This window comes from Bufo bufo, chromosome 3 (assembly GCF_905171765.1).
Source record: "Bufo bufo chromosome 3, aBufBuf1.1, whole genome shotgun sequence".
Taxonomy (NCBI): Eukaryota; Metazoa; Chordata; class Amphibia; order Anura; family Bufonidae; genus Bufo; species Bufo bufo.
Genome location: NC_053391.1, coordinates 388,321,557 through 388,335,017, shown reverse-complemented (window position 1 = coordinate 388,335,017; position 13,461 = coordinate 388,321,557). Strand labels below are relative to the sequence as shown.

The 13,461-nt window shown below is 42.4% G+C and overlaps 1 protein-coding gene across 3 annotated transcripts in view; it reads left to right on the top strand.

Moving 5' to 3' along the window:
• The window catches only part of RPH3AL (rabphilin 3A like (without C2 domains)), a 403,454-nt gene that overhangs the window by 152,039 nt on the left and 237,954 nt on the right, over nt 1-13,461 (top strand). For 2 of the 3 annotated variants that reach the window (XM_040424764.1, XM_040424763.1), the window contains exons 2-3: nt 3,459-3,541; nt 10,438-10,581. In XM_040424764.1, the coding sequence (XP_040280698.1) occupies nt 3,465-3,541; nt 10,438-10,581 (221 nt within the window). In that variant the 5' untranslated portion in view covers nt 3,459-3,464. Of the gene's footprint in view, nt 1-3,456; nt 3,542-10,437; nt 10,582-13,461 lie in introns of all 3 variants that reach the window. The other variant, XM_040424765.1, reaches the window with a different exon arrangement.

Sequence of the window (13,461 nt, the reverse complement as noted above, 5' to 3'; positions counted from 1 at the left end):
GCAAAGCACACCCTTGAGCTGCAGTGGCAGAACGGCATCCCCCAACATAGGCTGATATGCGACGTTTCCACCCGTTGGAATTCCACCCTCCATATGTTGGACCGACTGTATGAACAGAGAAATGCCATAAACTATTTCTTGATGATCCAAGCGGACAGGAGTACTTCCATGTAACTTCAATGTCAGCCAGTGGCAGCTCATGCGTGACATCTGCCGTTTGCTGAAGCCCTTTGGGGAGGCCACGTTATTTGTCAGTCACCAGGACTACGGGATCAACAATGTAATTCCACTGCTTCATGTCCTGGAAAAGATGCTGGTAAATCTGGTTGGTCAGGGGATTGGAGACATGGCGCCTAGATCTCACGGCCACATGAGCCCTGTGGGGGCTGAACTGGAGGAGGAGGACATTGGAGCACAAGCAATGTGTAGCAAAATGGGTGGTTTTTCTACACAGGTGACAGGAGAGGAGAAGCAGGAGCAGGCAGAGGATCTAAAGGGTGAATTGTTGGGCGTATAAATTAGTGTGGGCCACCATTAAATTGTCAGGAGGTGGGTTCCATTAGGGTTTACTCTGGGAGGCTGCTACCTGGGGCGCCTTCTAGAGGGTCCCTCATCAGCGGATAATGATGATGATGGTGTAGAGGAGTAGAGGAAAGTCACATCCTCTTCTCCCTCACTGGCAGACTCAGTATCAGAGGCAAGCATTACGTATGCCTCTTCAGCTGGGTATACTCTTTGGGATGGACAGGCCATTTTTATTTTATTGGGGTGTGAGGGGTGTGTATGTTGTGTTTTCACACGTGAAGGGGCTTGTAATAAATTTTTATAAATCTGAGAGCAGCGCGCTCCATGTTCTCTGATACTACGCTGCTCGGTAAATGGCAAATCCCAGTATCGAATAGATACCGGTACAAAAGTATCGATTGGGTATCGATAATTCGATACCCGGTGCAACACTATATGGGACATGGATAGTGATTTTTCCCAGATATGTAATTTCATGCACATAGCCGTCTCCACATGAAGTTACACCTCATCGGCAAGTCCCCATGTGTACCCTTATTCTCTTCACTAATGTACAACGCTGCTCACAAGAATATAATTTTTGATTCATTGATTAAGAGGTAGTCCTGAAAACCCTGATGCGTTTCACCTGCTCCTGGCAGATCATCGGGGGGTGATAGACAAGCCCTAATTTGTAGGACAAACAAAGGATACCAGAGATATAGAGAAATGATACTTAGCTCCTGTATCTAGGCAGTGGGGAGTATATGATGATGCTGAATCCTGTCAGTTGATAGATAGCTGGTCAGGATGAGCCCACTGTCTGACTTAATGGATGTTAAGGGGGAGCTGATGTGGCCGTATGTTTCTGTCACTTTCCATCACTTAACATGATTAATGTTAGTTTGACATTGAAGAGCTTAAAGGGGTTATCCCATCTTAGACAATGGGGGCATATCGCTAGGATATGCCCTCATTGTCTGACAGGTGCAGGTTCCCCGGGGTGCATCCACCATCAGGCGCAGCTTCCCGCCTCTCCCTTTGAAGTGAATTCGATTCGGGTCTCAATAAATTCAAACCTAAATGCAAATACTCCAATTGCCCTGAAAAGTTGTGGATGACAATCTGAGGTCTCCTAGGACTGTATACAACTCATTTAAAGGGCTTATCCAATCTTAGACAATGGAGTCTTATCGCTAGGATATGCCCCCATTATCTGATAGGTGCGGGTCCCACTACAAGGAGAACGGAGCCGAGAAAGTTCAAGAGGGCACACTGCGCATGCGCGGCCACCGCTCCCATTCATTTCTATGGGGCAGATGGAAAAAGCCGAGCCAGCGCTCGGCTCAACTTTCTCCGCTCCGTTCTCCTTGTAGGTGTAGGTCCTAGCGATATGCCCCCATTGTCTAAGATGGGATAACCCCTTTAAATGAGTTGCATACAGTCCTAGGAGACCTCAGATTGTCATCCACAAGTTTTCAGGGCAATTGGAGTATTTGCATTTAGATTTGAATTTATTGAGACCCGAATCGAATTTGGCCAAATCAAATACAAATTGAATTTCAAGAAATTTACTCATCACTAGTTATACCTTTTTTAATTAGTAGTCTTTAGTAATCAAGAGATTAACAATCTGTTGGTGTAAGGTGGAGATGATTTAATACCTAATATTACACTCCTCTTAATACTCCACAAAGTGATGGTGAACCCTCTGTGCTCCCCACACAGCAGTTATTTTTTCTAATGTGGTTCTTCATAGTTATAATACTCTATGGTGTGACTTCAAAGTAATAATACCACCTTGACAGTTCTAATACCCTCTTTCTGCCTAACCCAATGATAACTCCTTTTGTGTCCACCACAGTAAAATGCCCTATGTGTGCCCTATATCTGCCACTGTGTGACCCAAAAGAATAATGTGGGACCCACACGCAATTAAAAAAAAGTTCACCTTTGTGTTCCCTTTGTTTGCAAGAATAAAATAAAACTCCTACTCGCCTAACCCAATCCCATAATAAATGAAGGGACTGAAGCCTCTTCTTGTCTGTGAAGTTACAGCAGGTGGTGTAACGTAGTGATGTTAGGATGCTGATGTATTGTGTGTGGTCCTGGCATCCTGTAGGCAGATCAGAGTGTCATGGGCTTTACCATAGATTACAGGTATAAGTGGCATATGCCCAGGGATCCATGGCCCTGTGCTAGAAGTCTGTGCTATTTGCCCCGGGTGCCCATTGCTAGTGAATTCGCTGGTATAAAAAGTAATTTGGTATATTTCTAATGAAAAGACATGGTTAATTTGATATTACTTCTACTGCCTACTGTGTAGTATTACTGTTTGATTTCTTCTATAATGCTTTTAATGAAGGTCAACCTAAAATGTATACACTCAATTGCTCTCACTCTCTCTCGCACTTTTACTCTTGCTCGCTTTTGAATTACAAAAAAATTTGAATTTGCTAAAATCAATTTTTTTTTTAAGATTTGGGTCGAATTTAAGAATTTTAGAACCAAATTACTTATCTCAGTTTAAGTACTTTCATTTGTAATTTTAATTTTGTAGAATAATTATGCCAAGTATTGACAATAATAATGTGTATTATTTTTCATTGAAATGTGTGGTTTGGACTAAAGGCAATGGTAAAGTTTAATGGTAACTTATGCTTGCGGTAAAATTGGGTTGACATGACAAATACAACTTTACTGTTTCCTTGCAGGGGTCAAAGCTGCAAATGACTTTGTACAATGTTGGAATTCCTGCAGCTGTCACACAAGTTTTTCCTCTTCAGGGAAACATTGTTGTTGCATGACAATTGTGGTAGCCCTCAGTTTTATTGTGACCATCTTGCAATAAAAGGTCAACATGGAACCCTAACCTAACTTAATGGCCAATGACATATGTTGCCTGTACGATCTAATCTATTTTTTAAGGAAAATTGTTTCATTTCTTATAACAGATCAACATGACAGATACCATTTTTGGCAATGGAAGAGACCAATGGGTGTGCCCCAATGATAGACAGCTAGCCCTCAGAGCCAAGTAAGTTTACTAAGCTTGTCTAATTCAAGTGATGTTACTATAACTTCTCCATGAAAATGTATTACTCACGTGCGAATAGAAAGCAGATAAATACATATAACTATATATACCAAAACACTTTTTCAATAGCGTTACCACTTGTAGTATAAGCTCAATGTTGGCATCAGTGGGTCTTTTGACTGCCAGTCTAAATACGCATTTTATTAAATTTTTGTCACTGAAGTAAAATATTATTAACGAGCAGTTTCACAAACTGTGCAATACTTTTCAGGCATGTCATTGTTCATCTAAGACACTGTCTTGCCTGATAAGACTTTATTAATCTTTTATGTTTGCATGTCCTCCATAAAGGCTGTGCATCAAAGGCTTTCTTTGTTTAGATACAGCAGAAAGTTTCCAGCATTGATTTCACCCTTTATAGTTCTAAGATCAGAGAAATGTGCAAATCCACGGTATATGCTCAATTCACTTGTGGTCTACAGTACTTGGTTGCAACAAATGTGCAACTTCTAATTCTGTAAGAAGGCCTAAATATTCAGCAAAGTTTTGGTCTATTTCTGAAAGAACCTTGCAGATCTACAGATTGTACTATCTTGAGTGGGTAACTTTTCTACTGTGTTATACAAATTCCTTTTAATGATGGTAGATCTTGGGAGCCCTCTGTCTTATTGCAGTAGATTTCCACCTCACTAACGTTGCCTACCCCTGCTCAGAGGTGTAGCTAGGCTTTCCTGCACCCGGGGCAAGGATTCAGTTTGAACACCCCCCCCCTCCCCCACATATTTACCAACTTTAGCAAAAGAGAATGAGAGATAATATCAGCAGTGTGCCACTCTGCAGCAAATTTTATTATATTAAGCCATGCCTCTAATTATAATTATACTCGCCCAATCCCACCCAGTCCCCCTAGAGTTATTAAAACTTAACTTTTAAGAATATCCTTACACATATTTTTTAGGCCTTTTTAGGCATAAAAATATTCGAAAGCCCCCTTTTTAAAAACTACCTAGGAGTGGAGTCGAGACTCCGGCCCTGACACATTTACTATCTTTTGTGCCTGAAAACAGGCATAAAAGAGGGGTAAAAACTAGGGGCCCAAGTTTTTTTTAGTCCAGGCGCATGGACTGCTGAGGTGCACCTAATTCATAAATTAAGCTAAAGTTCTGACAAAGATCAGCATAAAAAGACAGTCTTTGTAAATGACCCCCAATATGTACACCTGATAAAATCTATCATAGGGTATGTGGCGGTACCAGTGAAACAACAAACTGGTCCTACGGCCTTCAGGGTTTCGTTGGCGTGATGTCCGCTGGGACCGGAACTAGGTCGCAGTGGTGATAGAGCAAAAAGAATAATCACATACACGCTATGTGTATCTGTCCCTCATATATCCCCAGCAGGGAACACTGTGCTGGCCATTTAAGACCTAGCCCTCTCAATGTATAACAGGGTAATCAGGTGTTTTGCCTTCCCCTTAGTGCTTCCACACAGTAGTTATGCCCACATTACTCCCCCTCACAGTAGTAACGCTTACATTGTGCTTCCTCAAAGTACTAATGCTCACATTGTGCCCCATCACAGTAATAATATCCACATTGGGCCCCCTCACAGTAGTAATATCCATGTTGTCCCCCTCACAGTAGTAATGCCCACATTGTGCTCCCTCACAGTACTTATGTCCTTATTGTGCTTCCTCACAGTAGTAATGTCCTCATTGTGCACCCTCACAGTAGTAATATACAAATCGTGCCCTCTCACAGTAATAATATCCACGTTGTGCCCCCTGATAGTAGCAATGCCCACATTGTCCCCCCTCACAGCAGTAAGGTCCACATTGTGCCCCCTCACAGCAGTAATGTCCACATTTTGCCCCCTCACAGCAGTAATGTCCACATTGTGCCCCCTCACAGCAGTAATGTCCACATTGTGCCCCCTCACAGCAGTAATAGCTCCATTGTGCCCCCTCACAGTAGTAATATCCACGTTGTGCACCCTGACAGCAGTAATGCCCACATTGTGCCCCCTCACAGCAGTAATATTCACATTGTGCCTCCTCGCAGTAGTAATATCCAGTGTGCCCCCTCACAGTAGTAATGCTTACATTGTGCTTCCTCAAAGTACTAATGCCCACATTGTGCCCCATCACAGTAATAATATCCACATTGGGCCCCCTCACAGTAGTAATATCCATATTGTCCCCACTCACAGTAGTAATGCCCACATTGTACCCCCTCACAGTAATGTTCTCATTGTGCCCCTTCACAGTAGTAATATCCAAATTGTGCCCTTTAACAGTAGTAATATCCACGTTGTGTCCCCTCTCAGTAGTAATGCCCAAATTGTGCCCTCTCACAGTAATACCCACGTTGTGGCCCCTCACAGTAGTAATATCCAAATCGTGCCCCCTCACAATAGTAACACCCACATTGTGCCCCCTCACAGATGTAATGCCCACATTGTTCCCACTCACAGTAGTTAACTACTGTGAGTGGGAACAATGTGGGCATTACTTCTGTGAGGGGGCACAATGTGGGCATTAGTACTGTGAGGGCACAATGTGTGCATTACTACTGCGAGAGGCACAATGTGGACATAAGTACTGTAATGGGCGCACAATGAGGACAAAATTACTGTGACGGGGTACAATGTGGGCATTTCTACTGTGAGGGGGCACAGTGTGGACATAACTAGTGTGAGGGGCCACACTGTGGGCATAACTACTGTGAGGGAGAACACTGTGGACATAACTACTGTGAGGGGGCACACTGTGGACATATGTCCACAGTGTTCTCCCTCACAGTAGTTATGTCCACAGTGTGCCCCCTCACACTAGTTATGTCCACACTGTGCACCCTCACAGTAGAAACACCCACATTGTACCCCCTCACAGTAATCTTGTCCTCATTGTGCACCCATTACAGTACTTATGTCCACATTGTGCCTCTCGCAGTAGTAATGCCCACATTGTGCCCTCACAGTAGTAATGCCCACATTGTGCCTCCTCACAGTAGTAATGCCCACATTGTGCCTCCTCACAGCAGTAATATCCACATTGTGCCTCCCTTACAGCAGTAATATCCACATGCTGCCTACTCACTGTAGTAATAGCCACATTGTGCCCCCTCACAGTAGTAATGCCCACATTCTGCCCTTTTCAGGAGTGTCCCATCCAGCTCCATTAATAAAGTAAAAAAAAAAAGCTGAATACTCGCCTGTTTTCCCATCCGATGCTCCCCAGCAGCAGCATGATGCGGTCACCCACACATCGTGCTACTGGGCTGATTCCCAGGCCTGCACGCTCCTCCCACACAGCCCTGCAATGTGATATGTGGCCTGTGGGGGATTGCTAAGCTGCCTGCTTCACTATGTAAGTCAACTGCCCGGGTGCTCTCTAAACTCTCTGCCTCCGGGCATGTGCCCCTCTTGCCCCCTCCTATCTACGCCCCTGCCCTGCTTAAAGCAGATACATAATTATTGGACCTGCCTTTGTATGAATTTACTTGTTCTCGTTCTGCAAAGTAATGTGGTTAGTGTAATGATGTATTTGTCAGGTCTGGCTCTTCTGATGGTAGTGTTATAGAGGTACCATATGCAACATAAAGAAAATGGGTTCAGATTGACCAAGGGAATTGTTCTAGTAAAGTGAGAGCTATTCATCTGATCCCACTGAATCCCTTTTCTTGTTCTAGTTTATTTGATTAATTTTTACTTTACTTGAGTTGGTAAATAACCAAACTGAATGGTGAGAAGAGAGGGATTTTATTATGTGAGGCACATCTGTGAAATATTTTTCTTGCTGTTAGCTTTTCTGTCAGTATTTACCATCTTTCATTTCTGATATTTGTTCTTTCTCTGCCAAATCCTTTTTTTTTTTTTTTTAAATCAAAACAATTGCTATATACTATATGAAAGCAGAGCAACAGCTGATACCTTGGGACATAGTTTTAAAGTTCTTATTTTAGAAAATGATTGCAATAATCAAAGTAATAATAAAACGTACAATTTCTTACTATAATACGTGCTTATTGATCACCATTTACATGTTTTGACAAGAAAGAAAAAAATCTCAAGTGTGATTACTATCTTCCCTTTTAATACAGTAGATATAATATAAGAGTTTATTTACCTACTTGTTCGTACTGCTACTGTATATCTAGTCCATAGGTCAGATACTACAGTTACACAGGCTGAAAAGACATATTCATCAAGTTCAACCTTTGTCAGATCAAATATACAGCATTGTTGGATTAAGTGGGTTGTGGCACTTCAGAAAATGCCATTTATTATGTAAAGAAAGTTATAACAAGCCATTTACTAATGTATTGTGATTGTCCATATTGCTTCCTTCGCTAGATTGATTAATTTCTCCATCACATTCTACACTGCTCGTATCGAGGGGGTTATAATCACACTGCAATCCAGCAGTGGTGACGGCGGTTGCACACTATAGGAAAAAGCACCGGCCTATGTGAGCTATGAGAGACCAGCACTTTTTCCTATAGTGTGCAAGCATGCATGCGTAGCAGCTCCAGCCCCGATCAGGACGTGGCCATGACCCCTGTTGTATAATGAGCAGTATATAATGCGATGGAAAAATGAATCAAGCCAACAAAGGAGACAATATGGACAATCGCAGTGCATTAGTAAGCGCCTTGTATTAAGGCTACTTTCACACTCTCGTTTTGTGCAGATCCGTCATGGACGGATCCGTTCAAATAATACAACCACCTGCATCCTTTTTGAACGGATACGTTTGTATTATCTTTAACATATTTCACTGGTTAGTTATCCTACTAAAACTTAACTTTTATCAGATTATTTAAAAAATAGGTCCACATTTTTAGTTATAGATGACTGCATGTGAAAAAATCTGGCATATGTCAAACCATGCACAAATAAACAGTACAATGCACTGAGTAAGGATGAGAATACAGTCAGACCAATTATTATAGTCACCACTCACGGTTTGTTGCATGAGAAATTCGCGGTACTTTTTGGTATCCAGGCAGATAGGTGGTCCTGTTGGATCCGCAGTAGTAGCTTGGTCTGCTGAAAAGGTGGTCCAATAATATTTTAGTTACTGATTCTCTTTGTGATGGATCAGATATATAGGAGAGTATCCCTAGTGGACTAGTTTTACCCTGCCTAAAAGCGGAGAGGTCTCCCGCCTATGTGCGGGAGAATCACCCCCTAGGGAGCGACCCCACTTATCGGTGGCTGGCCCTGTTATTCTCACCCTACAAGTAGTCTCCAAGTGGCAGCATAGTCAGGTATTTTTATATAGTTTCTCCCGACGCGTTTCCTCTGACAGGCGGTACTGTCAGATTCATCAGGGGATGTAAAAATGATGAAGATACGGCTTGATAACCGTCGGCTCAATCGCTCTCTGTTGGTATCCCAGCTGAATAGATGCAGTCCAGGACTAGGGAATAAACAAGGCGATGGCTGTTCTTCTTTTTTTCCTCATTTTGTACGCTCAGTGTATCCACAAATATAAATGTACTGCATCTCATTACAGTAACATCTGTGGTTGAAATACAAAAGCAAGGAAGCCACACATCTGATTCTCCTCCTGGCTTTATTGTGTGGATGGCATTATGAAAAGATGCCATAGAACGCGCCTAATAAAACAAGAGTAACATATGGTAATAAATAACTATGGTCTAGGCATCATAAATGCAGGTAAACAGAGGGTTATAATTTCCACTAGAAGCTGAACTCTAAGGCCCCTTTCACACGGGCGAGTATTCCGCGCGGATGCGATGCGTGAGTTGAACGCATTGCACCCGCACTGAATCCCGACCCATTCATTTCTATGGGGCTGTTCACATGAGCAGTGATTTTCACGCATCACTTGTGCGTTGCGTGAAAATCGCAGCATGCTCCTCTTTGTGCGTTTTTTCACGTAACGCAGGCCCCATAGAAATGAATGGGGTTGCGTGAAAATCGCAAGCAAGTGCGGATGCGGTGCGATTTTCACGCACGGTTGCTAGGAGACGATCGGGATGGAGACCCGATCATTATTATTTTCCCTTATAACATGGTTATAAGGGAAAATAATAGCATTCTGAATATAGAATGCATAGTAAAACATCGCTGGAGGATTAAAAAAATAAAATAAAATAAAAATTAACTCACCTTAGTCCACTTGATCGCGCAGCCCGGCATCTCGTCTGTCTCCTTTGCTGAACAGGATCTGTGGTGAGCATTCATTGCAGGAACAGGACCTGTGGTGACGTCACTCCGGTCATCACATGGTCCATCACATCATCTTTTACCATGGTGATGGATCATGTGATGACCGATCCCAAGCCCGAACTTCTGTGAAGAAGTTCGGGTTTGGGTACCAAACACGCGCAATTTTTCTCACGCGAGAAAACATTACAATGTTTTGCACTCGCGCGGAAAAATCGCGCTTGTTCCCGCAACGCACCCGCACATTTTCCCGCAACGCCCGTCTGAAAGGAGCCTAACAGTGCTGTCATTGACTGCTGTGCTACACATGATGAACACCAGCAGAGTGAAATTGTCAGTCATTTTGTTGTCCACTAGAACAAAGGTCATTAGTAGAAAACAGACAGGGGCGCTACCTTATAACTACTGGAGACTGGTGATTAGTCTCGCCAATTTTGAGATTTAATTTGCCAATTTAGATCTTAAAACTAAAACGATATACAAATGTCCAGAGAAACGGGATCTATGAGTTGTTGTTTTAGCACACGTTCACACATCTGTAATACTTTTATATATATATTTTTTAAACCTTTTGACTCCAGGTAGCCCAATACAGCATTTCTTTGTAATGGAATATTTGTGCAGTTACTCTCTGATATACATTTTAGCTTTACAATTTCATCAATGTAATTTCTTTTAATAAGCTTTATCTCTATTTTCAGGCTACATACAGGCTGGTCTGTCCATACTTTCCAAACAGACAAACAGAGGAAAAATCAGTCTCTTGAACAAAATGAGATAGAGTCAATTGTCCAAGTGATTAGAAGAGCTGAAAAAGTAGATACACTGGAACAACAGAGAATTGGGTATGTCTGGGCATCATCAGTTATATGAAAACATACCCAGATTATGACAGTAAAAATATAAGACCTGGCATTAGTTTTTTTTTTTCACTCTTTATGCAATTATAGCATAAATAAATTCAGGTGTGTGAATGAAGAGTTGCTGCTTCATGCGCCACTTGTAATAGAGCAGTCATCATCCTTATGGGGCATTGTATCCTGAAATATATAGTACTTGCAACATGCTTCATATTTTCGTTACTTGTGATTTTCTATATGTATTTTCTTCCATTTTATTCTGCTATGGCGTTAACTAGGTTAAAGTTAACTAGACAAACACGTATAGCAGCATGCACATATATACATTTTTTCATTTCCAGCAGTGCTTCTTTTCTGCCATCTTCTGGTAGAAAAATGAATTCCATCTGAAAAATTGCCTGGGAGTTTCTTTGGTGCTCTTGTACCTTTAACAAGTATACAACAGTTTACATGAGAGACCTATGGTTTCCTCAGGTGAACCACAGAGGCAGAAACATACAGCTGAAAGCCTCTCTGAAATGAAATTGGCTCAGTGACTCTAAGAGACAATGAGGCAGGGTCAACTTATCAAGAATAAAAATTGTTGTATACAATTGCACTATTACACAAGTAAAATGTATCCTGATTTTATTTTAAGAATTGTATTTTGTGTATGTGAATAACAGTAATCATGTTTTCTGTATAATATGAACATTTTATAGAAATGTATTACTGATTTGGTACTCCTTGGCGGCTTTTTAGCTCAGTGCTTTTAGGGGAGATCTGTAATTACAGTTTATGTACTGTGCCTAGTCTGAGGTATACTGACCCGAACACCCGCCCGTGCCTCATCGTTGATTCAGTATGCAGAACACCCTATATCACCAATGACGAGACAGGGAGTGTGTCTCAGACTACCTCAAACTAGACACTGAAGATAGACTTCAGTCACAGATCACCTATCTCCTGCAAGGGAACTGATCTAAAAAGCAGCCAAGGAGCAATCACTGAGTATAATACATGACAGGTAGGGATGAGCGAACCCGTGGAAGTTCGGGTCCACCTCGTTTGGCCAAACTTCAGGTCAAAGTTCAAGCTCGGCCGAAACTCGAACCCCAACGAAGTCAATGGGGACCCGAACTTCATTTTATTATTTTCCATTATAACATGGTTATATCATTAAATAACATGATACTTAAGACGGATTGCAAAAGGGACACCTTTAGAGGCATTCCATTTCATTCTGTCATAATAAAAGTCTTTAGGAGCATAACTGATCCATTATGCTCCCATAGACTTCTATTATGATGGAATAAAAAATGGAATGTCTCTAATTGTGTCACTTTTGCTCTCTGTCTTAAGTATCCTGTTATTTTCCGATATAACCGTGTTATAGTGGAAAATAATAAGGTAATTCAAAATCGCCCGAACCCGGACTTCAGTGAAAAGGTCCGGGTTCGGGTCCGCGTACCCAAACTCGCAAAGTTTGGTACGAACACAAACTTTGCAGTTCGGGTTCGATTGTCCCTAATAACAGGTCATCATCTACTGTAGGTACTGGCCTGCTTATCATTTATGAGCAACTGACATGAGGAGAGGCATGCTGACAGATACAGATTAGATACTATCCTATACTAACATTCTTTCCAATTTTTCAAAAGGTAAGGGTGGGACCAAATCAGTGGCATAGGGTATCATTGTAAATATTTTTGGAGTAATCATTGCCTCTAAACCCGCTCAGCTATACACTCTCAATCCCGGCCAGTCGTCTTTGTGCTCCCACACAGTAATAGTGCCCCACACATAGTAGGAATATCTCCTTAGCGTGCTAAAACTGTAAGAAAGTACCCTTAGTTTCTCTCAGACAGTATGATGCCCAAAGTGCCCCCACACAATAGAATGCCCCAATGGAAAGTTCTTATAAGTGCCCCCCACACAGAGTGATTCCCCATTTATGTTCCCCACATGGTATAATTTCCTATAAGTGTCCTCCACTTTGTTTCACCCACACAGTATGGGGCTCCCAAAACTGTCCCCACACAGTATAAGTCCCTCATAGGCGCCCCCATACACAGTGATAACACTTTAGTTGGAATACTTACCTATCCTACATTACCATAACAAACATTGCAGAGCAGGTCTGCACTGAACTTCCGTCTGTTCAGCCTGTGGCCTGGCGGATGGTTTGATGACATGTGAGATGACATCACTCTGTTGCGCCTGCCTGTGCTGAACCACTGGCAGCAAGGGAATGGTGGAGCAGGTATCTCTGGTATGTGCAACTGTATAAGCATTCTCTGGATGAAGTTGGCACATGCAGTAGCTGTCCCAGGATCGTGGGACTGAGGCTGAAATATGGGAGCGTCCCGCTGGATCTGGGACGTTGGGAGGAATATATATTATATATAGGATTACAAAGTGAATCTTCACTCATAAGTTGTTTCTTCATGAAGTTGCACCGCTATTGCATATTTATTTGCGTGCAGACTACTAGGCTACTGTCACACTGCCAGCAGGTGTTCCAGTAGGCTGTTCTTGCAGAGAATTGCCCGCCCGAGCTCTTTGGATCCAGCATGACCAGATGGTACCGGAATGCTTGCTGGCCCTATTGACAATAATGGGGTCTGGCGGAGATCCGGTTGCTACCCGACAAATATACCGGGATTTGGCTGAACAAATACTTTTTTGTTCGGCTGATTCCCAGCATTGTCTGCCATACTTGCCGTCCGGAACACCTCGCCACAGGCGTTAAAAGAGCCTTAGGGCTCATTTACATGACCATATTTATGTGTCTTCATCCGTTCCACAATTATGCGGAACGAATGCCGATCCATTCATTTCAATGGGGCCGCAAAAGATGTGTGCTGTCCGCATCCATGCTTGCGT